Genomic DNA, 24,836 nt, shown 5'->3' on the forward strand with positions numbered 1-24,836 from the left:
CGTGGTGCCGCGCGGCGGCGCTGTCGACGGAGGCCGCTTCCGGCGGGGCGGAGCGGGCGGGGGCGGCTCGGGGGGTTCCGGTGTATCCCGGTATTCCCGGTGTGTCCCTCGCCGTCATGTCGGCCTTGGAGAAGCAGCTGCACCTGGGCCGCCTCTCGCCGCGGCCCCCGTTGCCCGGCGGCGGCGGCCAGTCGGGCTCCAAGATGCGCATGGGGTAGGCGGGGGAAGGGCGAGGGCGACTGAAGGGGCCGGGGGGAGTTTGGAGGGGAGGATTATAGCAGAGGGGGAGCTCTGGAGGCAGGGGCGGTCGTTTTGGAGGGTCTGGAGAGAGGAGGATTCATTTTGGGGGGTGTGGAGGGAGGGGTGTTCGTATTTGAGGGGTGTACACGGAGGTGGTGCTTATTGGGGGGTCTGGAGGGAGGGGCTCTCGTATTGAGGAGTCTGGGGGGGAGCTCGGATTGGGGGGTCTGGAGAGAGGGATGCTTGGTTTTGAGGGGTCTGGAGGGAGGGCGGCTTGTGTTGGGGGGGTCCGGAGGGGGGGCTCGTATTCGAGGGATGTGGAGGGAGGAGCGTTTGTAGGGTCTGGAGGCATGTATTGGGGGTCAGGAGAGAGGGGTGCTCGTTATTTGGGGTGTCTGGAGAGCGGGGTTGTCATTATTGGGGGGTCTGGAGGGAGGGGGGCTCATACTTGCAGGGCCTGGAGGGACGGATTGGGGGGTGTGGAGGGAGGGAGGGGGGCTTGTTTTTGGGGTGTCTGCAGGGAGGAGTGGTCGCATTGGGAGAGGTGCTCGTTATTTGGAGGGGGTGGCTCATTTTGGGGGATATGGAGGGAGGGGTGGTCGGTATTTGGGCGTCTGGAAGAAGGGGTGCTCATACTGGGTGTAGAGGGAGAGGTGGTCGTTTTGGGGAGGTCTGGAGGCAGAGGGGGGTCATGTTGGGGGTCTGGAGGAAGGGGTGGCCCTACTCCCCAGTGCTCCAGGAGAAGCAGCACCTGGATCAGGCTTCTCCAGCACTGCCCGGAGTATCTTCAGGGCTGAGGGGAGGTGACAGGTCCCGGGATTACTCTCCAGCCCTTTTTTCCAAATCCATTTGCCATCAGTTTTGGGAGGGAGTGTCAAGAACCTTTTCCATCTGGTACCTCAGAGCGTGGCTGGGGGAGAGAGGTGTTTTGGAATTTTTGGGAATTGGATTCCTAAGTCGGAGTTGAACTTTGATGATCCTTGTGGTGGGTCCCTTTTTCCAGTCCAGGGTGTTCCACGATTCTGTGAAATGGGATTTCTCAGCAGCAGGTATCCCTGTGAAGTAGGTGAGCTCTGCTGAGGGACTTGAATCCCTGCTCCAGGTGATGGAAAATCTGGGATACTCTTAAATCTTTCAAGCAGGAGTTGAGAGCACGTTTTGGGAGCTGTGGGAGAAGTTTGACTTAAGGATGTGGATGGCAAGTAGAAAGGATAAAACGGGCAAGAACAACCCTTATTCCCTGAGTCAAGGGGAGAAAATGGGTTGCAAATGGGATACTTTTGAAGGGAATTTCATAATTCTGCCTCCAAAGGTTGTGGTGCGAGGAGAAAAACAGGATCTTGCAGCAGGTTGGTTTGGAGGGAGGGAGTTCCAAGTGCAGAGGGAAGCAAAGGAAGCTGGCAGGGATGGTGCAGATTTAAAACATGGAGGTTTTAACTAATTTAATTAATGAGAAAAACTGAGATTTTGTTAAATCTGGAGAAAATGTGTTTTCAGGGATGTGAGAGTATGGAATTTGAGGTCTACCTTGTGACAGATACACCAGGGGTTGGTGCTCTGGTCCTCTCCACCTCAGAACCTCTGCACAATTCCTGCTCCATTAGGAGGATAAAAATATCCTACAATTCCCCTAGGAAATCTACTTTGATGCAGGAAATCAGATAACTAAAAGAAATAATGGGAATTATTGGAAATATGGAAATGAACTGTTGGGGTATTTATGGATGGAGAGGATCATTTTCCTCTCCTTTAAAGCAGAGTTTAAAAAGGTCAGTACACATCTCATTATTTTTGGATTTCCATCCATGTTTTTGGATATCCATTGATTATATTTGGATGGATGGGATGCAGTTGGTGTTGTTAGGACATGAATTAATGGTGCCAAATCTTCATCAAACATTGCTTTATTTTAAAGGTAAGCTTCACCCAAGTGTTTACTGGCAAGGCCTTTAGTTAAGCAAAAAAGTTATGTTTTAGGATTAATTTAGAAATTGGAAAATAAGTGAGCTAGAATGACTTTCTCTCTTTCAGGACTGTTGTCTGCTCTCCTGTGGCTCTTGGTTACCTGAATTAAGAGTTTCCTTATGAAATGTGGGGTTGTGAACAAGCCACTAAACTCCAAATTCCCCAGTTCGTGTCATGGGAAGGCTTGGGTTTCACAGTGGTGTGTTGAAGGTTACATGGACATACAAAGCTAGATTCAGTGTTAAATATATTATTTAATTTTGCTGGCTCTGTTCAGAACAGGTTTCACCAAGCAAAGTCTGCCAAGCACAATTTTCCTGGTTTAGGTGGAGAAATTAAATTTTTAATTCTTCCTCTTGTTTTATCCTGTTTAACTCATCCTTCACAGCTATTTTGTGTATTTTTTAATGCGCTTTATACAGTTTTCATGCACTGTAAACTTTGTCAACACCCCATCCAACCCTTGGGATAGTTTTTGTTAGAAAAACTGACAAAAGTAAAGGCATTTAAGTTACTGAATTAATGTAGTGCTGTCAAATCAAACCCCCCCCCATGTATTTGTTGCTTCATTTGCTCATTGCAGGTAAACAAACAACTTGTAACGGGCATTTCCAGGGATTTTTCAAAGGGTTTTATAGACACTTGTGGTTTTTTTTTTTTTATTTAGAGATATTTATGCTCATTAGTAACAATCCCATATATTAATTTATACAGTTCTTCCTGTCTTGCTGCACTTTGGAGGGTTTTTAAACACTGTTAGGGAATTATGAAGGAAAGTTTGTTTTCTGTTGTCCTATAAAGCTCTTTTTTCCCTTTCAAATACTTCCTGAGGGCACTGATATGAAACCTGTTGTTGTGGTTAAGGATCAAGAATTTCCCTGGAATTCTTCCCCTTGGAAGCAGCAGGGAACAGTCCATAATAATGTTGTGTTGTGTGGCACAGTTGTATTTTTTGTTTCCTAGTAAATCCCTTTATGGTGGACATTCCTGGTTGCACACCCAACATGGAATGGCCTCATCCAGAGGGGCCTGTGGCTTGTATGGAAAGGAGACAAGAAAAAGTGGGATAGAGTTTAGCTTAGGCTGAGTTTATCCTTACATGGTTCAGTTCAGTACGAACCAGGACTGCACAATGGGATAAAACAGCTGCAGAAGGTGCCCAGAATGTGTTTTGTAATTCCAGCTTAATGTGTTGGAGTTTAAGGATCATTCCAGAAAAATTATTCTCTCGCACCCATTTCTGATTTGGTTTGCTGGATCCTTTAAAAAGCACTAATTAGTTTTGTCAGTTCAAATATTTGGTCAGCAAAATGTTGCTTCAGCATAGGAAGGTGCAAACCCACAGCTGCTGTTTAATGGGTTCGCTTCTAATTTTGAATTTTGAGTGTGTGTTGTGCTAAAAAAAGCAGCTCTAGATAAATTCAAAATCAAAGATACTCATTCTTTTCTCGGGAGAAATGTTTTCCACCCCCTGTGGTCACTTGGGATTTTGTGGAAAACTCCACATTTATTCTGCTCTTTGAGGGGGTTCAGTGTTAAATCTGAGGTTATTTTATGTTTCAGCATTGCTTGGAGGTATTTTCTTTTCAATCATGTATTTGCATCAGAGGTGACAATAGTTTTTAATTCCCGACTCCTCTTCACTTTCTGCTCCAATTCCCTTGCAAACATAGGAATTCTTGTTAATTTTTTTCCCTCAGATATTCCACATTTGTCACACAACTATTAACATTTTCCCTGGAGGTGTTAACTCTTGTTGAAGCTGCTAAATCCATCAGCAGGGCAAGTTCCTGAGGAAGGGCTCAGCTTTGATTTCATGGATTCCTCTTGCAATTCCTGAGCTACTCTCCATGGATCTGTCGTGGTATTACCATCTGCCTGCCTTTTGCATGGATATTTTAGCATTGGATCTCTGCTGTCAGAAATGGAAGGAAGTGCTCAAGGCCAGGTTGGACAGGGTTTGGACTAGTGGAAGGTAGGGATGACAGGGGGTTGGAGTGGGATGGGCTTTAGGGTCCCTCCCAACGTAGATCAGTCTGGGATTCTCTGAAAAACTGGATCTATTCCCAGGGAGTGGTTAGATGTGGAAAATGGAGAAGCCTTGCAGGTTTATTCTGTGGTCCAGGGATTGTGTATCAGTGCTCCCAGGAAATGGGAAACCTTTTTTCCAGGAGAGGGAGCTGCTCCAGGCCAGCCTAAGAGGCTTGAGACTGAGACCAAGTTCTCCAGGTTCTCTTAAATCATCTGCTTGGGAAAACAAGCTTAAAATCCCCTTCAATCCAAGCAGCTTCTGAGTTAATTTAATTTACCCATCTCTGTAAAGCTTCTGGCTCTATGCCCTGTTTTCCAGTCTGGATTATTTCTATACTTCTCTGGATCCTCTTCCAGTTATACCTTTAATTTATCGATCCAACTGCAGGTTTTGGTGATTTTGGTTAGTACTGTGATTCATATTCCCCGTGGCAGCCTCGAGTGCTTAAAAATCTGCATTTAACGGTAGGAACTCTGGGGTTTGGTGTTTGTGGCAGATCCTGAGCCTGTCGCCGACTGTGAGGTATTTTGTGTCGTTGCAGCTTGGTCTTGTGGCCTTGGTGGAACAACAGCAAAAAGTTCATTTCTTGCTTTTTATTACCATTAATTTTGATGCTAAATATCCCAAATTTGTGCTACTGAGGAGTCGTATGATTTCATACCTCTCCCACATGTTATGGATTCCCTGGCTGTCCATCCTGTAACCCTTCTTCCAGAAAAATTCATTAATTTGTCATACAGCCAAAACTCTTCATGGCATAATCAGGAGCTTCCCCATGTCCTGCCTCCCCTATGGATAAGAGAATTCCCTTAAAGTCTCTGCTATCACGATGCAGGTGGTGAGTTACCAGGGAGTTCCTGCTGTTTACCAGGATTATGGATTACATTGGAAGGGGTGTAACAACATATTTTCTAATCACCTGGAATTCCTCAGGAAAATCAAACCTAAATCCAACTGTAACATGCTGTGGAAAAGTCTGGTTGCAGTTGAAATGCAGTATTTTAAAAGGGTAGTGGAATTTATTTCTTACCTATTCAAAAATGGGACAAGGCAATTTGTCCAAGCTATGAGAAGTTCTCTCCATCTCCAGAAAGAACCAGAATGCTATGGAGAGAGCACATGATCAGAGCTGGGATGGCTTCCAGGGAAAAATTAAGGTTTGAATATGATATTTTTTTCTTGATCAGAGTATGAGATTAAGCTGAGGCAGTAAAAGAGATTAATATTTTCTGGATTTACGTAGGTGACACCCCGTTTTATTTAATTGAAATTTGACAAGAAGTCTGGAAACCTGCAGGAGGGAATTTGGTCCTGGAATTCAGGGGGCAGCGGGCTTATGTTTCATACTCTAGAAATACGAGGGGAAGTAGGAGTTCTCTTTCTACAAAATCCAAAAGCTGCTTTGCCTGTTATGTTCTATTTCCTTAGGAAGCCGTGAATTCAGGAGAAATTTCCTTCCACAGGCATTTTTCTGCTGGGAAGGTCTTTCACCCCTCACGCCCATGCTGGATTTTAATATTCTGTGCTGCCTGGTTTCTTCCCCCAGATGAGTTGAAGTGCAAAAACACAGTTAAAATGGTGCAGTTACTCATCCTGGGCTCGAATGCAGCCTAATTATTCCACTTCCAAAATTAAGCCCTACTCTTTTAGCCTTCCTGAGTAAATACCAGCCCGAGAACCAGATTTTGCATCAACTGAGTCATCAGGAAAATTCTGATTGCGGAGCTTTTTGTTGGAAATGGGGATACAAGGAGAGGGCACAGCTGCACCTCTTGAAAAATAAATTGGTTTTTTTCAACTGGGCACCTTTGAAAGTTGGTTTATGGGATGTCCACAGGCCTAATGATAATTTAGGGGGATTGCATTCCATGGAGTGCTGGATACGCCCTGACATTAGTAATGCAGGAGCAGCTCATTTAAGGGGTAATTTGTTGCAGTGCTTTGTGATGTAACCACCAAAAAACTGCAGCAGAAATGATTGCAAAGAGGAGATGGGGAATAATGACTGTAATTCACAATTTGGAAATGTTTTCTTGGGAAAACCAGGGGGGTTTTTGCTGCCTTTGTTCAGTTATTATTCCCTGAGCATATGGAAGAAGACACCAGGTTATATAAAAAGGCCAAAGGTAATTCCTAGACGTGAAGGGGCCACAGGTAGTAGCATTGATGTCCTAGTTTTTCGTCACTCCAAGTCCCCCACCCTGGTGTGGAAATACTCCACCAGCATCTGTGTTGCACAGTTTTGTTATTGTGATCCTTAATTTAAAATAGTTTTTAAAAATCCTACCTTTTAAAATTTATTTATTTTTTATTTTAATAAATATAGCCTCACTGTGTTTTACCTGCATTGCTGGACTTGAAAGCGTCCTTCCTAATTAGGTATTTTTAGGATAGGATATTGTCAGATTCCCAGGACATTACCTGTAGAGCTCTAAGGACATGGAAAACAGCATTTTGAGGAGTGTTCGTTGCATTTTATGATGATGTTGTTCCCATGGTCCTTATACTTAACTGAGGCAGGATAGACATGGAAGCACAAAATGAATTAATTTAATTGTTCTCTCTCTTCCCTTCACATTCCTGTTGTTGCTTTACCTCCCATTTTAAATACTTTTTATGTCAGATTTTTAACTGTCGCAATAAATTTCACAACAGTTGAACTGTAATTAAAACTTGCTGCTGTGAAATTAAACCTGGCGGATGGATTTTATTTATTCTGCTTCCAACAGTGTTTTTAATTCATAAATTAAATTTAAAAAATAATTTATAAATTAAATTTATACATTATTTTAATTTATACCACACTCTTCAATTCTAGCCTTTGGAACAGGTTGACTTTCTATTTGAATGTTACTTCTTCCAAAAATTAGAGGGGATTTCTAGGAATATTATGATCTGTTCCAGGTAGTAGGTGGTAAATTAGTAACCTTCAGTAAATATCTGACACTGCTTTTCAATACTGTGGGTCAAGGTGACTTCTGAGAGCAACATATTCTTTTTTTTAAAATTATGATTCATGGACTGAGTCATAAATTTGGGATGGCTTCCTGTGTTCCAGGCTCTGGAGTACTCCAGCCATGTGAGTGTCAGATTTGCCTCAAGGCCAGAGCAAAATTATGAAGTATTTAATGCAAAGTATTATGAATACAAAGTATTTAATGACTTCTGACTCTGTTCTGAAGCACCTGCAAACTGGGAGGTTGTACTGGGATGGTATCTCCGTATTTTGTGTTCCTTTTATTTTCCCTTGGCTTAGTGTAGTCTAAATCACCATTTTCCAGTTTTCCTTGGAATTACTTGATGAGGAAAATACTCTTCTCTCTGTGTTTCCACGAGTTCTCCTCAATAGCAGTAACAGTTAGGGAAAAAAAAGAAGGATTTCCTCACTGACCATAAAATCCTTAATATTGTTGTTATGTGGGAATTTCACTTCCAGTCCTGAACTGTTGCATAACACCAGCATGTTCTCTTCAGTGGATGGAGGGAAGCCTGGATGCCAATTTCAGTAGAAGATTTTAAAAATAACTCCTTTCTTAGGGATTTTTTTTTTTTGTCTTGCAGCCCTGGAAGAAAGAGGGATTTTTCACCAGTGCTTTGGAGCCAGTACTTTGAATCTATGGAGGATGTTGTGGTGGAAAATGACACTGGCAAGGATATATCCTTTTATTTGGCAGATTTAACTTGTCATAATCTCAGTGACTGGGGTAGTATCACATATTTATTGGGGTTCTCTTCAGCTTTTTCATGTATTTGTTCTCATCTTCCATTATGTCCCTTGCAGGGCTCCTTATCAATAACTAGAACTATCCCTTTTAAGCTCTTCCTAGCAAGGCCATTGTTTCTTTAGTAATCATTAATTCAAAAGCAGTATTTCCACCAGCTCAATACCATTTTTTGCAGGCAAACACTCAGCAGGTTCCCATAATTCAAACCCTATCAGGATCAAAGCTGTTTATTGATTTTTATTAACAACTTTAGCAGTACAACAGGTCAACCTCAACATCAACACTTAAATGTTGATAAATACTTCCAAATTTTTGGCTGAGGTGGTGATGCCATCAGAGTCTTCTGGCAGTGCCAGCCAGGTTTTTTCCTGCAGCTGTTTCTTCTCCAAGATTAGGGAAACCAAACTTTCAGGCTATTTCTCTCCAAATACCAATTTAGTAATTACTCCTATAATTCCAGTACCATATGATGCTTTGAAATGAGAGAATTCTCTCTCCTTGTTGTTTTACTCAGCTTGTCATTATGGATTTGTCCAGCTGATCCCGTGAATTCTTCATGCCCCAGCCCTGGAAGTGTTCCAGACCAGGTTGGATGGGGCATGGAGCAACCTGGTCTAGTGGAAGGGGTCCCTGCCCATGGCAGGGGTGGAACTGGGTGTGCTGTAAGGTCCCTTCCAACCCAAACCATTCTGTGATTCCATAGTGATTTGTGATGTGCACCTTGCCTGCGTTTAATGTGCAGTCCCCTGAGGCCCCAGTATGAAATAAAAAGCATAATAGATCTATATGAATAGGTTGTGCACATAAACATCCCAAATTTAAGCAAATCTTAGTTGTTTGGGATTTTTTTTCTGCTCCCTTTAGAGAAACTTCAGCTTCGTATGAAAGGTTGTGGGCAGATGTGAACTGTGGAAGCAGCTGAATTAATGGGTGGGCTGGTGCCCTCTGCTCTGCCCCAGTGACCTGTTAGAGTAATCTGGGGTGGGAGGAACCTTAAAGCTCATCCCGTTACACCCCCTGCCATGGAGGTGTACACCCCCTCCCACTAGACCAGGTTGCTCCAAGCTCCATCCAACCTGACCTGGAACACTTCCAGGGATGGGGCAGCCACAGCTTCTCTGGACAACCTGTGCCAGGGCCTCCCCACCCTCACAGGGAAGAATTTCTTCCCAATATTCCATCTAGCAGTGCCCTCTAGAAGTGGGAAGCCATTCCCCCTTGTCCTGTCCTGCCAGATCCTTGTCCAAAATCCCTCTCCAGCTACCTTGGAACCCCTTTAGGCACTGGAAGGGATTCTAAGGTCTCTCTGGAACCTTCTCTTCTCCAGGCTGAACACCCCCAGCTCTCCCAGCCTGTCTCCAGAGCAGAGGGGTTCCAGTCCCTGTGGCTTAGTGGCTTTCTAGTTTTCTCTGAGTTGTTCGATTCACTGTTGTGCACAGGGGGAGAAGGGTGTGGGCAGGAGATGTGGGAATTATGGGGAGGAGAAAAACTGGGCAGCCGGAAAACAACTCTTGAAGCTTAAATTCAGTTACGTTTTGTCCGGGTAATGCTTGAACAAAATCAGAGGGAGAAATGGGTACACAAGGGTGGAAATAAAACACTGTTGGGTATTGCAGGCTCCAAATCCAAGTGACTTCGAGTAACTCTCTGGAATGCCCTTAACTGTTCATACACTTTTCGAATTTACAAAAGTGGGTTAGAGGGGCCTGTCCTGCTGCTGTTACACGGTGGAGGCCACTCTGCCCTGTCCTGGGCTGTGTTTACTGTAAGTAAAGCTGCTGCTTGAGAGAAATAAATGTGTGTGGAAATGTACCTGTGTGAGTGTGGATTCAGCTCTGGGAAACACAGGAAAACAATATTATTAAAGATAATAACAATATTATCTTTGCGTGGTTGAGGTCCTGCTGAGAAACCTCATTTGCTGCTCAAGCCACTCTCTGAAACACAGACTGAAACTCTCTGAAACAAAAACTGAGGTGGTGCCAACCAGGAGTGGCTGTGGGGAGTGACCAAGCCAGAATTCCTCCATCCCACCCATTCCCTTTGAAAAATGAAGGAAGAAAACTGAAGACTTCAAATAAAGTAAAATCACTTGCAGCGTGGGATGTTTATTTAGGACCTTTTTAATCCAGCAACTCTTTGAGTTCTCTGGTGTCCTTAACAGATAATAGGATGACTTCCATGGAATTGTGACACCTCCATGTTTTCCCTGTGCCTTTGTTCCCGTTTAATACTTTTTAGCACTTTAATGGTGACTGCCAAGAATGACCATTTTACAGGAGTCACCAGCAACTGCTCTTAAATTCCCAACAGGATTGTTGAGTAATCCTGATGAAACCATCTTATAATATGATGGGACACACCAGAAAAATGCTTTTCCAACTGGACCGTAATTTTGGTGTCTGTAATATTTGTTAGTTTTAGCACCTGCTACGAAATTATGTCCTTTGTGCCTTTTGGAATGAATTTGTCCCAAGCAATCAAGTGTTAAATGTTTGGGATGAACCAGAGCTTATGAAAACGAACCCAAACCCCTCTTTCAAAATAAAAATAACACAATTTGAGAACCATTGAGGGTAACCATCTATAAATAAAATAACCTGCAGGAGCAGTGTGTTCCTCATTTCTCTTGCTTATTGAGCAGGGAACTTCTTGAGTGACGAGTCTGGACTTCTCATGGCCAAAATACTCCAGTTTGGATAAAACTCAGGGCACTGGAAATCCTTCCACTTCCTCGTATCACAGCAATGATCCTCTTTCCTTACTGTCTACTAACAGTAGTCTGATTTTTAGCAGCAGACCTCTGTTAAATTATTGCTATGGTGCATAAGCACCTTGCAGATGGCAGTTTTGCAGTGTCTCTAGGGGCTGGAAAATATTAACTTCTGGATTCAGTGGGGTTTGGAAGAGCAACTGCTACAGCCGTTTAGGAGTTGAATAACTGAAAAATCAAAATAAGGGGGCTGAGTGGCTTTTGGCATTTATGTAGGTGGTTCTATTAAGAATTCCTCAGCAAATTTCCCTGTTCCTGCAGGGCTGTTATTTAAATAATCAATGACTGCTTAACACAGAGGTCTTCCTGTCAACAAAGAATGCCACTTAATCTCTATGATACCTGAAATAACTTAGTTACATTGATCTACCAGGGACAAATAGAGCCATAATTGTGTTGCAACCCTACTTTACCTTAAAAAAAATTATTCACTTGTTCCCCCGACCTCTTTGGACTAATCAATTTTTATACATTTCAACCTGTAAAACTCTGTTGTTTGAGAGCAAATTGAACATGTGCTGCAAAGCAGCTGCTTCATCGTCATGTCAGCCATGTAGCCGGGAGTTCATTCTGTACCATCTGGGGCTTGGAGAGGGAGGGAATTCCTTTGGTGTCCATAATCCCACTGCTGTTTCAGTTTTCAGAGGTGCTGCAGAGCTTGAATTCATGATTTGGTGAATGTTTGTAGTGTTTGATGCACAGGGAAATAAATGTCCTTGTTAGCAGTGGCAAGGATGGAGCTTTTGGTTTATTAAGGATCATTTTATGGAATATTCTTGCTTGCTGTCTGTAACACCTTATCAAATCCAGGTTCAGCCACTTTGTTGGCAATGAAGGGTTTTTAGGGAATGCTTGATGTTGCTAATCCCACTCTCTCTGTCCCTCCTTGCAGTCTGCAATCATTAACAGGATCCAGTGTAGGATCGTAGCTTTGGATCTCCGAGGCCATGGTAAGTCAAATAAATAAACCTGGGATCACATCAGTGTGCTATACTCTCTGTTTTTTTTTAAGATGTAGTGAATTCCTTGCAAAAATTACTAAGAAAGCATTTTAAGGCATCCCAATTTTTATTCAAAAGCAGGGATGGAAAAGTGGCTTCTGCCAGGAGCTGAGACTCCCTGAACTTCTGTGCAAGGCACTGGTGGGTTTGTTCCTTCCACCAACCCCCTCCTTTGTATTTCCGTGACCTTTAGGTAATCTTTACTATGAGAAATAAGGGCTGTTATTTAATTTTAAGATACACTGCAAATACAGCACAGTTATGGGCAGTATTTCCAACCCATAGTGCAATAATCCTGTGTTTCTTAATAATTCATGTGCACTGCTGTAGGCTCACTGTTAGTATCTGTGCCAAAAAGCTCTGTACAGTCCCTGCTCTAAGTCCTGAGAGGGCCTGAACGTTTTCAACTGAAGTGAATTTAACTTGGGGTTGTTTGTTTTTTTTTTTCTAGGAGAAACAAAAGTTAGGAATCCTGAGGATCTGTCTGCAGAGACTATGTCCAAGTAAGGAAGTTTAAGCTCATTTCTCTTTTCACAAACCTCTTATTTTCTTTGAACAATAAACTACTTGAAGACATAAAACATTCATTCAAAGAGCTGGGATATTTCACTTCATGTAATTCTGGTAGTTATCCCTTCTTTTCCTTCCTTTTTAGGACAGTTTGAAATTGTTTGAAATTATATCTTTGCCAGCTGAGTCAGATTCCAAACTGGAGTCATTCTCTGGTTTCCCTCAGTTTGTAAACTCAGTGGCTCCACATCAGTGAGCATTTTAAACCTACAACACTTGCTAGAGAGTTTGTAATGGCAGGGGAATGCTTTCCTTGGAGATCTCTGGGAGGATTTTAGCCTGAAATCACCAGTTTGGGTCTCCCTCAGCTCCTGGAGCGAGCATTCAGTGTGGGACCACCTTGGACTGGTGGCACCCCCAAAGTCTGGGCCACAGACTGAGATTTTTCAAGCATAGAGAGGGTTGTTTTTTTCAACTACCACGACCTGCTTTGGTATGCAAATCCCCCTCTTGACAAAGCTGTAAGAAAAGCAAATACCCACTGTAAAGCACATTATGCTCTGCCCATGTTTAGTACAAAGAGACTCTTTGCTATGACTACAGTTAAATCACGAAGGATTTTGTAACCTTCCCATGGACAAATCCACTTGGTTTGTTGTGGGGAGGCCATGTGTGAAATGGATTCTGACTTCCATTGTGTACCTTATTCCTATTGCTTATGCCTTGTCAGGCCCTGGTGTGTTACTGTCCTGAGGACATGCCGGATTAAATAATTAGAATGTTTTAGAACTGGAGCAGCACCACTGTGTGGGGAAAACAAGTCCCTTTTGTTTTCAAACCTTTCCCTCCTCTTAGCAATGAGCTTGAAAGTTAATCTTGAGTATCTTTTAAATAGGAGCCTTAAATTAGTGCTGGCTTTATGCTTATTCTTTTAAATCAAATCCTCAAGCAATTTTCTCTAGCGGAGCAAACAAGCTAGTCAAGCTATTTTTTCCCTTCTCTTCTGTTTTCAGTACTGCTCAGTGCTCAGGTTCCTCAGAATGGTTGTAGTCAGGAAAGAAACTGGGATGTCTTTAAACTACAGTGCTCTTCAGTAAATTTCAACCCTTAGCTCTGCTGCTGCTTTGGGGGTTGAGGATCACATCATCCAGCTTTCCCATCCTGGGAAAATGTCAAGAAGTCGCAGCTTCAATTTAAGAAGGTTCCTTATGGAAAAGATGGGGAAATTGCCCCTTGCCTTGTGATATCTGTGCTCGTAGAAAGTCAGTCTTTTTGCTCATGCCCAATGTTGTTCACCTTTGCCTTGGTTAGTTGGGCTCAGTTATTTTCTCCCTTTAATTCCAAACAGTTCTTCTTTCAGAACAATGAATTTCTTGCTTTGTGCTTCCATGCAAGAGGATTTGACAGCTTTTTCTCACCTTTTATTTAACATTCTCACCAGCAAATGTCAACCTAAAATGATTTCTTTGGGGAATCACAAAATTTGTATTGGGAGGAACCTTAAAGCTCATCTCCTCCTGGGTAGGAACACTTTCCAGTAGAGTGGGTTGCTCAAGTATCTTTTAAATGGGTACCTTTTAAATGGGTACCTTCTAAATGGGTACCTTCTAAATGAGAACTTTCTTTTAACAAAAATGGAAATGACATGGATGTTCGGGAAAGCTTTGGCTTCAAGGATTTCCTTCACTGATACCGAGATGAAGCAGTGACAGGAGAAAAAACTTGTTCCCTGTGGGTTAAAAGACAATTTGAAGCCAGAAATCTCTCTTGGATCTGTACTTTCTCCTCATGTAGAGGTGGAGATGCCAACCATGGTTTGCTCTCCCTCTGGCAGAGACGTTGGGAATGTGGTGGAAGCTCTGTATGGGGACCTTCCCCCCCCCATCATGCTGATAGGGCACAGCATGGGGGGGGCCATTGCGGTGCACACCGCGGTCGCCAACCTGGTGCCGAGTCTGCTGGGGCTGTGCATGATCGATGTCGTGGAAGGTGAGTGTGGGTTCCCTCAGGTGACCTTCCGCCCCTTTGGGTGGGCTTCCCCCTCCACTTTTTCCTTTAGCCCCAGTTCCCCCGGATACCAAAAGTTTTGCTCAGTTTTTAAACCAATTCCATCCTCCTAAAATAGCCTGCCCACACAAAAATCTTTCCTGTGTAACCCTCCCTTCTCCTCCCTTCTTCTCCCTTCTCTTCCCTTCTGATTTCCTGCTAATTGCTTTGAAATACTTTCTTTTTAGTAGGGAAAAGGGTGGCTTTTCCTATAATGCCCGGTGCTAATTAATGTTTCCTTCTTATCTTACAATCTGAATGTCCTACCTTTTCAAATACTAATTTCCCACTAAGGACCATTGGCTTAGGAATACTGTACTTTCCTTAACAACATTAAATCCCGGGGAGCTCCAGCTCTCTCTCAAGGTGTTGCAGCCAGTTCTGTATAAAGGGATATGGCAATGATTTCATCAGATGCCACAAAGCTGAAATACTTGCTTTTAGGAACAGCCATGGATGCGTTGAACAGCATGCAGAACTTCCTGAGAAGTCGCCCCAAAACATTCAAGTCACTTGAAAATGCCATTGAGTGGAGGTAAGGGATGGATTAGTCTCTAAAATCACTTGTCTTCCCTGATTCCTCACCAGCACTTTTCCCACATGAATTTTAAATTCAGAGTTACAGTGACAAACGGGGGAGGAGGGGGGTGGTTTGAAGTTGACTTGTAGCACAAACCACTCCAAATTCCTTCTGACAACAGGGTTTGGGAATGGTTTGGGGAAATCTTGAACTATGCAGGGATTTTGCTCCTGTTTCTGGACCTACTGGTTCCTGAATCTCTTCAGTAAATATTTCTCTCTTATTATTTTTTTCTAGTGTAAAAAGTGGACAAATAAGAAATCTCGAATCTGCCAGAGTTTCTATGGTCGGTCAAGTCAAACAGTAGGTTGCTTTTGGTTTATTTTATTTTTTTTTTTTTTAGAGCTCTTAAAGTCGTCTAGTCTGCTTTACAATATTTGCTACATGAGTGCACTTGAAAAGGAAAATTTCTTTGAGCAAAACCCACAAAGATTTAAAAGAAATCCACTGTGTTTTAAAAAGTTTAACTGTTGTGTGTTCCTTGATATTCGTGCCTTTCTGCACGTGTTAAGAAATAAATGTTATCTGAGGAGTGATCTGAGGTGGGTTTGGGGATGAATCAGAGTAACCTGCTCGTGGCTCTTGAATCCTTGATGTACCTGAAGCCTTTACAAATGTCTCACACTCCATTAAGAATAGCTTAAGTTGATTTTTTGACCACTTCTGCCTCATCTAAGGAGCAGTTGGCATTTCTGTTTGCACGGGATACGCGTGCTGCACATTCATGCAATCCCAGTCTTTCATCTGCAGCTTCTTCTAAACTTGAGGGGTTTTTTTTCGGTGCCTGAGAAATTCCTGAACACTTTGAATTCTGGGTGGTTTTTTGGTTTGGAGTTTTTTTTTCTTTTGGCAAGGAATCAGTTTCTGGGTTTATTTTCACAGATGTGAAGGGGCTGCCAGTCCTGAATGTCCTAAAGCCATAGTGGAGGGAATTATTGAAGAGGAGGAGGAGGAGGAGGAAGAGGATGAGGAAGGGGGAGGCTCTGTCAACAAAAGGAAGAAAGAAGATGACACTGAGGTAGGGAGTTTCTTGCTGTATTTTCACTTTCCCATGCAAGAGTAGTCACCAGTAATTATCCAGATCATTCTGATTTGAAAAGGAGCATCTCCAGGGATGGAAAACTCGAAGTCTGAACGTTCAAACAATTTGTGAGCTATTTATGTTAGGAAAAAAAAATAGCAAATTGATTACCCTGAGTCCCTCAGCCTTGTCTTGAAGGCTCTTCTGCTCTTGGTGTAGCTCTTGCTGACTTTTTTATTACCTACTCGTGTAGTTGGACTCCAATTTGGAAAGAAATTTGGGGGAGGGAGGGTCATCCCCTGGACATGTGTGATCCACCAGAGGGAGCCAGTATTTTTTATATATATCTCTGTATATGTGCACTTCCAAGTGGCTCCCTGAGTTCATTTTCTTCCTGCTGTTTTCCTGATCAGTAATGCAGAGCTCTCTCTCCTCCCTGCAGACAAAGAAGGAACATTTATACACGTGGCGGATTGAACTGGCTAAAACAGAAAAGTACTGGGACGGCTGGTTCAGGGGTTTATCCAACCTCTTCCTGAGCTGTCCCACTCCAAAGCTTTTGCTTTTAGCTGGTACGTGTCTTTCCCAGTCCTGTTTAGGTGTTCAGTGATGTCCCACTTGTATTTTAGAAAATAGGGTCAACATTTGGCTGCTGTGTTTCTCTGGGAATAGCAAACCTGCCTCTTCCATGTTGGCTTTTCCATGTCTTTTGAAATATTGTGGTCTGATTTGAACTTCTCAACTGAAAATCAAATACAGCTTAGGCCCTTTTTGTACCTTAGTAGGAAGTAAAGTGTGTAACCAAGATAAATCTCCTTTGAAGTTGTAGAGAGGGATGTGCTCTTGCATTTTTTGGCTGTGTTTCTTTCACGGTTTCACTTCACGGTCTCGAGGTGCAGCAGTGAAATGTCCTCATGGTGGGTGGCAGATGTGTTTATTTTGTGTTTTTCAAGCTAATGTCCTTTCAAAATGCAGTCATGTTCTCTCTGGCTTTTCTCCAATACATCTGTTTATTTGATTGTAGGTGTTGACAGGCTGGATAAAGATCTGACCATTGGGCAGATGCAAGGTAAATATTTATTTACTCCAGCCTTACTGTAATGCTCTTTTTGGAGGACAGCTTGTTGCTATGGGTACAGTCTATATGCAAACGAATGTGCATTAAAGAATTAGCCCATCCCAAAGTGTTCTCTAACTCTTACCCTCGAGGAAAGGTGGGGAAGTTGAGGAGTAAGAGGCTGAATTAAAAGTTGTGAAGGACTGTTGCCATGGGTTTTGTTCAGTCCAGTGTTCAATGTTCCAGCAGTGGAAGTCCCACATTTCTCTTGGATCACATTGTCTGTGAGGGCTTCTTTCTAGTCCGTTTTCCCCACCTTTCTAGCTACATTCCTAATGTTCCTGTGTAGAACACCTGCAACCATCTAAAATTGTCCCGTCTCCTGGTGTTTCTGGCAGACATCAGACCAAGATTAAGCATCTTCATTAATGTTTTGGGATTTAGGCTGGTTTTTTAACCCATCCCAGCTTTCCAGAGCAACCAGTACTGGAAAATAGTATTCGATAACAGGATAAATGTTACCGTAAGGTAGATTTATAACAGTTTCAACCTGAAAGGAGTTGCATTGAGAGGCTCCGAGAAGTTTAGCTTCATTTTAACTCCTGGGAACCTGCTCTAGTTACACCTAGGGAATGTGAATTATGCAGCTGATCCATGTATTCTTTGGAGACCATCTCCTATTTGTGTTGTACAGTTTGCCCAGACTTCCACACCATCCCTCATCCCTCTTTGCAGATGCCTTTAGTGAGATTTCTTGGTAAAGAATGTGAGATCCATGTGCTGACTCTTGATCCACAGGGAAGTTCCAGATGCAGGTCCTCCCACAGTGTGGCCACGCAGTCCATGAAGATGCTCCAGACAAGGTGAGCCCCACCATGGGATTGAAGCTGCATTGTTGTCCCAGCTCAAATTCAAACGGAATCTGTTCTTTACCATGGAGCAGAGATTATACTTCAGGGGTATTTTTTTTGGCACTGCAACTGGCTTTTCACAAGCAGCTTGGATTTTGAAGCTGGCTGGAAAGCCTGGGCTAAGATGTTACATGCTGGGTTGGGGATGTACCTAATCCTTCCCACTCAGGGAAAAACTTCCCCGGGCAGATGGAGCTCGTCAGCCCTGTAAGTCAATCCATCTAAGAGAAGGTCACTCTAAACAAACCTACATCCTGAGGACCTCACTGCCACTGTCCAAGCTCGCTCGGCCTCGGCAGATGAACCTCAGGATTAAAGGGTGGGCTCAGTTCAGCGCACACTGTGTCTCACCTAAAAAATCCACTGCGCAGGCTTGAAGGGTTAATGACCTTTCCCAAATCTTTGTTCGTGAAGATTGGCCATACATAATCCTTCCCAGTTTGGATTTCTCATCCCTGCCTTTCCTCATGCGGTTCCCCACTATCCCTTGCACCAAGCTGCAGCTTTAGGGGTTGGTCTGTGTTTTGTTGAATTGAGTGGCTCACATTTTCCAAATGGAAACCAAATGTTCCTGAAACAGCTTTCAGACTGACAGAGCAGTGCTCCTTCTGGGCACTGCTGGAATTAGTGTCCAGATAGAAGCAGGAATGTGGTTGGGAACATGTCTGTTTTAAAGCTCTGACGGCTGTGAGTGTAAAACAGCCTTTCGGTGCTTCATTTTACAGTCTGAAATAGGTATTTTTATCTAAACATACTGATGGGATACTGAGAAGAAATGCTTCCCTGTGAGGGTGGGGAGACCCTGGCACAAGTTGCCCAGAGAAGATGTGGCTGCTCCATCCCTGGAAGTGTTCAAGGCCAGGTTGGATGGGGCTTGGAGCAATGAGGTCTGGTGGAAGGTGTCCCTGCCTACGGAACTGGATGAGCTTTAAGGTCCTTTCCAACCCAAACCATTCCAGTATTGCTACTGTCAGGCTATCGTCTTGCTTTGCTCTTTATAGGAATAACTTGAATTGTGATTTTACCAGACCTTGTTTTAAGAATTACTGAAAAGGGTGGAGAAAAAGTTTGGTCACTTCTTGGTTGCGAGATCAACTGGAAGAGTCAAACTGGAAGCATTTTACATACATATATATATGTATATATGCATATATATGTGTGTATATATATATATATATGAGCATATATATATAAGCATACAGAGCTCTTGTTTTAAAGAAGCAAACTTGACTCAGCAAGAGAACCCTAAGGACATGAACTGTTGTTGGGAATGCTGCAGGTTTGGAAAATTGCCTGAATTTCTTGTTCTCTTTGTTCCCCTTTAAATCCTGCCCGATTTTTTTTTCCCCTTTCCTCAGGTTGCTGAAGCTGTTGCAACATTTCTGATCCGTCACAGGTTTACAGAGCCCATCGGAGGATTCCAGTGGTAAGGATTCATGAAAGCTGGAGCTGTGCTGCCTTTGAGCAGAACTTTTGCTCCTGCTGCCAGTTTGGCTCTCAAGGTGGGAGGTTGGAATTTTGGCATGATGCTAAAAACCACAGGTAAACAAACAGCTCTGAGTCACAGCCATTAATGCATTTGATGTTTATGTGTTCCCTCTGAATTTCTCATGTGCTAATTTCTTATGTCCCTCCCCCTTGGAGAGGAGGAGCGAAGCTGATTCCTTCCTTTATAACCTTTCAGGGAAGCAAAATGACAAATTTTATGGCATTTAGCTTAAATAATATTTTATTTAAGTAATCAAGGCCTTGCAAACAACTTCCATCACACTTCTTTGGCTAAGAAATACTGATGAAATGAGGCAGGTAAAGCTGTGTGCTTCACATTCCAGACTTTCTATACTTATCCCATGTGTTTTCTTATCAAAATGAACTATGGAAGCCAGGCCTCTGTCATCCGCAGTGAGAGGAGGGTGTGACTGATAAGGTTGAGTGGAAAAACTCCCAAAGTCTTAGTTAAACCTCACAGAAAGTGTTTTAGGATCATATTTCAGGTGAGCGGTACAATCAGCCTGTTTCTTAAAGCAATCCTGAGAAGTCTTCCTGCTTTTAGCTAAGAATTCCTCAATAAAAGCTGAAAGCCCCAAAATGTGTGACACTGGACTGGCAATGCTAAAGAGTTATTGCTGCATGACCTCTTCCTTTTTTTCCCCCTTTATCTTGTGCCCTTGGGGATGAAACAGTAGAAATGCAGGACTGGGAGCTGCGTATTTTAAGTTCAATGAAAGAATATAGTGTAGGTTGATGGGAGAGAGGGAGAAGACCAAAGGACTTTGCAGCTAAATTTAGGGTATTGCAGAATCTGCAGAGAATACTTGTATTTTAATATGGGATCTTTCTTCCACTCTCTTTTTTGCCTCCTAGTGTGTTTCCTGCTTGTTAATATCCTGGTGTTCTCCAGCACTGATTCCTGTTGTAAATAAACTGCACCAGAGGCCACTGTGATGTATCCATATGCTCTCATCTCCCAGTCCAGCAGCAGTGGGAAGTTGGTGTGAGATTCATCCCCTAGAACTAGTTCTCCAGTCTAAATTCTTAGGGACTTCCTTGCTGGGAAGCAGCTTCTACTGAAGACCATGAAAAGCTCTTCATACCCTTGGGAGTGGGATCCTCCTCTCTGCTGCCACAAGGAAAGACCTCCTGGAATCCCAAGTAGTTGATCAGACCAATCTCCATCAATTCTCAGGCTTTCTTGGACCCAACTGCAGAAGGGCCATGGACAGTCCAGATCCAGCAAAGGCATTGCAGCACAGCCAAAGTTTCGGGATTTTTCTGTGGAGTCATCTTGGAAGTGCCCCTTAGATTTGGGTTTTATATGTACACATTTTCTTTCCCCTACAGCAGATGAGGAATTGGCTTTGTTGAGAGCTCAGGTTTCATCTCACCAACACCAGCTTTAGGGGTTAAGGTGTGGGAAGAGCCTAGAGGACACTTTCCTGGGAGAAGTTGGATGAGATTGTAACTCAAAAAGGTGAGGAGGAGCCGTGAGCTCCGTTTCAGTCCTGCAGTTTTCTTAGTACTTGTTTCAAGTTCTTTCTGGGAAGAATAGCCTGGATAACTCCATCTACTGCATACACATCCCAAGAAGGGGACTCTGGGCCTGCGCTAATGGGGAAGACCCAAGAGCAGCAGGAACAACATGGCCAACAGGCTGTTTCCTGCCCCTGGCACGTGTTTGTGCTTCCCTTCTTGTAGCTGCCACACACAACTAAGCATTGCTCAGTATCACTGGAATGGCTGTAGGTGAAACCCTGGAAGAGCTTGGAGTCAGTCCTGCTGATGTGGATGCAGAGATGAGGCAACTGCTCCCCCCGGAACTGGAGGAAGGACCTTCTTTCCATTGTCACTTCCTGGATCGTTTTGCTGCCTGCCCTCCAGAATTCTATATACACAGAGAGCTTTTCTTCAGGGATAAATTATCCCTAGACAGAATCATGTTTGAGTGTAAGAGCAGACATGTTTTGGAGCAGTTTTCCTCAATATTTTCCCAGTGGATATCTGAAATCCCTTTTTTCCTGCCTGATGTCCATAACCCTTTGCTGCTGTAGGATGATTTTTGTAATTTGGGAGCTGTCATTTGCATCCATGTGTATATCCCATGACAAGAGCCATCAGGAATTCTTGGCATTTGAGAGAGGTGCAGGTGGGACAAAGGGTTTAACTTTGAGCCTGGTGGAAATCCACTCATCTCTGATTCACTGGGCACAGTGGTCCTTGCCTTGCTTCTGACACATCAGGGTGGGAAGTGCCTGGATAAGGGACAGGAAAAGCTCATTCCAGAGAGCTCTCCTCCCTCCTGGCACTTTGGCCATCAGGTGATTAAAGGAAATTGCTGGTTCCCAGCATTTCCCTCTGTAAGTCACCATGTGAATTACCGCATTAATTTCCTGTGGCCTTGATGTCCACCCTGTTCCTTATGGATTCAATGGATCTTCAATAATTGAGATGCAAAATAATACCTTCCGGAGACATATCCTGAAAATTGGCAAAATTCTCCTTTCCAGGCGACTCCTTTGTTCAAATTGTTAGGGATTAAATAATACAGTGTCTGTATCCAGAGTCTCACTTCCTGGGATAATTAAGCCTGTGGTCATAATCCTGAATGATCCTGGTGAATTCACATTCCTCCTTTGTAAGTAACTTGGAGAATCCAAGGGATTCCTCGTGTTATCTGTTTCATTTATGAGATCTGAAAAATAAATCCCAACCACACAGACCGCTCCGTGGAAAGCAGATCAGTTCTGTGTTCTCTACAGGCACCACTGGAAAAGGTATGGCTTTTGGAATCCTGTTGATGAGGCCTATGTAGCCCATGGGGCCTGTTTGGCCTGTAGGGCCTGTGCGGCCTTTGAAGCCCATGGGGCATATGGGGTCTGTGGGGCCTGTGTAACCTATGGGGCCCATGTGGTCCAGAGGGCCTGTGAGGCCTTTGAAGTCTGTGGGGCATATGTAGTCTAGGGGGCCTATATGGCCCTATGGGGCATGTGAGGCCTTTGGGGCCTCTAGGATCTGTGGGGCCTTTGTGGCCTCTGGGGCTGTAGGATTCCGTTCTGTTATTTAACATTTGAGAGGTGAGTGAAAAGAAAATAAATGTTTCAACAGCCTATTTAATGGTGCGTCCCTCTGTGCTGAGCTCCCAGCCCTGCCTTGCCTGAAATAAGTAGGAGTAGTTCAGGGACTGGTGCTGGATTTAAAAAAAAAAAAAAAAGGAATTCCAGGGACAGCAGCAGTGTGGGAGTGGGTGGAGGGGAAATTCCTTTTGGTTCAGTCAAGCCATGTACATTTTTGAGACTGTACTTTTGTCTAAGTATTAATGCTCCTGCTGCAGTTTCCAGGGAGCTACAGGCTGGGATAAATGGGATTTGGATGAGGGATAGCACAGGCTGTGAGAAAAGGGACTGCAGAGAGAAGGCATATTCTGTTCAGCTCATGAAAAACAGGGGCACGGAGTGAATTGCCCCCTAATTCCCACCTTTTCACTGTGTTTTTCCTGTGGCCTTTGGATTATTTAGAAATCACACTTGTTTTTGTTCCAGTTATTGGATTAAAGATCAGTAGAAACTTTCCCAGTGGAAGATCCCAAGGCTTGGCAGGAGCATGAGATGCAGTTTGGGAGGTTGGTTTGCCACAGGCTTTGCTTTAATTTAATAAATTAAGTAAATAAATGAAAAAATGAGGCCTAGGACGGGTTTTGCCACATTATACACACCAGAAAAAGCCATCAGTGACTGAATGGAGCACTGAGATTGTTGGAAGAAGATTATTTCCTCTATTGCTAACGCACGCGGTCTTGCTTTGAATAAACCAACCCTTGAACATGGAATGAAAACTCAGACCTGGGGTTTTCCAGATGGAATTCTCCCCTCAGGCTGTGACGGCATTTGCAAAGGTAATACCTTTATAGACAAAGTTGTTATTTTTCCCTTTTTTGGCCACAGAAAGGCCTGGAAAACCTGAGGAAGCCCATTCCAACCAGAGCCATGCATTGAAAAATTCCCCCCAGGAGGGTGGATTAGATATTGGGAAAAAGTTAATTTACATTTGAGGCTCTGGCCCTGGTTTTCCAGAGAGGTTGTGGATTCCCCATCCCTGGAAGTGTTCAAGGCCAGGTTGGGCGATGCTTGGAGCAATGTGGTGTAGTGGGAGAGAGTTGGAATTGGATGAGCTTTATGGTTGCTCCCAACCCAAATTAGTCTGGTTCTGTAACTTTGGCACTGACATTTATCCTCCCTTCCACTATTCCCTTTTCTCTTGGGAGCAGAAAGGCCTGGGAAAAGAGCCTGGCAACCAGTGATTCACTGGTTTGAACTGGTGCTCCATGCTCTTGGAAATCTAGACATGAATCTTCAGCTGAGGTCAAAAAATTGAGTTTATGGGTTGTCCCTTCCAAGAAATCCTGGCCCTGGTGCATCTACTACCCATCTCACAGCCTGGAAGTGCCCTTTGTGTTGCCCAATCTTGCATCCCTTGGTTGTGTCATCCATAGTCACCCATCTGATGGCACTGTGTCCGTAAGGCATCCCAAAACAGCGGGATAGGGATAGGTATTTGATCCAAGCTTTGCTATTGGATGCTTGGTCAGTTGTGGCCGAGCATTCCCAGTCTGGCAGGGTGACCTTTTACCATGTGCTGCTATTCCCAGATGGAAAATGTGTGTGTGTGTGTGTGTGTGTGTGTGTGAGTTCTCCAGAGACCGCGCGCCATGTCCCGTGTCAGCCACATCCTGTTCCTGTCTTGTTCCGTGTCCATTTCCCTCACCTACAAATAAAGCATTTGTGAAAAGCCTGGAGTAGGAATTCCTGCTTTCCCTTCTGCTGTGGTACTTGGGCTCCTCGGAGCAGCCAGTGGAGGAAAGGTGTTGATCCAGCTGTTCCTGTGCCATCCCCAAGCCTTGGGTTTTTCTGGTGACTCATAGAAGCCTCTTGTCATCCAAAATGCTCCTCCATCCCTTCCCTGCGCTGTAGTGTGGGGGAAAATGGGGAATTTAGCACCAGCTTTTGCTTTTCCCACTCCTTTCCATGACTAACTCCCATGTGTACAGAAACATCTGGAAGTAATAAACCATGGCCCTCGGGCTGCTGAGTAACCTGTGCTCTGTCCAACCATCTCTGAGTCCTGGCATAGTTGTTCCTGTTTGAAAAAGCAGGAATTTGGGGAAATTGGAAATCTTCCAGGCTGTTTCACAGTCAGGCAGGTTTAACAGACCGCCAAAGGGCTCCTGGAGCCTCTTCCCAGTGCTCCAGCTCCTGCTGTCCTGCCTGAACACTGCTTGCAGCTCCCCTCCACCCCTGTGTGCCTACGTAAGGGTTAATCCAGGGCTGCATAAAGCGGCCAAGGAGTGATAAATGTACATTTTTTAACTGAAAGTGAGCAGGATAGCCCTTGGGAGAGGTCTGCCTGCTGTTTCCTTCCCCCTTAATAATTTTTGTCCTTTTTTCTTCCAGCTAGGAAAGAGCCTGAGAGGTGACGTGGTTG

At 43.9% G+C, this 24,836-nt stretch overlaps 1 protein-coding gene across 1 annotated transcript; it reads left to right on the forward strand.

Annotated features, from left to right (window-relative positions):
- The first annotated feature begins 84 nt into the window (after window positions 1-84).
- PPME1 (protein phosphatase methylesterase 1) lies at window positions 85-24,447 on the forward strand. The gene is made up of 14 exons (XM_027744188.2): window positions 85-214; window positions 7,799-7,892; window positions 9,635-9,727; window positions 11,628-11,685; window positions 12,188-12,239; window positions 14,081-14,235; window positions 14,737-14,827; window positions 15,110-15,175; window positions 15,755-15,890; window positions 16,336-16,465; window positions 16,918-16,962; window positions 17,749-17,813; window positions 19,220-19,287; window positions 20,226-24,447. The coding sequence occupies exons 1-14, from the start codon at window positions 117-119 to the stop codon at window positions 20,242-20,244; spliced, it is 1,170 nt and encodes a 389-aa protein (XP_027599989.1). The 5' UTR covers window positions 85-116; the 3' UTR covers window positions 20,245-24,447.
- The last annotated feature ends 389 nt before the right edge of the window (window positions 24,448-24,836 follow it).

This window comes from Pipra filicauda, unplaced genomic scaffold, assembly GCF_003945595.2.
Source record: "Pipra filicauda isolate LSUMZ 115617 unplaced genomic scaffold, ASM394559v2 scaffold171_size1565689_pilon, whole genome shotgun sequence".
NCBI lineage: Eukaryota > Metazoa > Chordata > Aves > Passeriformes > Pipridae > Pipra > Pipra filicauda.

Bases quoted from the DNA above. Each gene is read 5' to 3' on its own strand.
- PPME1 (XM_027744188.2), top strand. From the start codon at position 117: ATGTCGGCCTTGGAGAAGCAGCTGCACCTGGGCCGCCTCTCGCCGCGG. The intron at 14,236-14,736 runs GTGAGTGTGGGT...ACTTGCTTTTAG, and splicing joins CATGATCGATGTCGTGGAAG to GAACAGCCATGGATGCGTTG. The intron at 17,814-19,219 runs GTGAGCCCCACC...CCCTTTCCTCAG, and splicing joins ATGAAGATGCTCCAGACAAG to GTTGCTGAAGCTGTTGCAAC.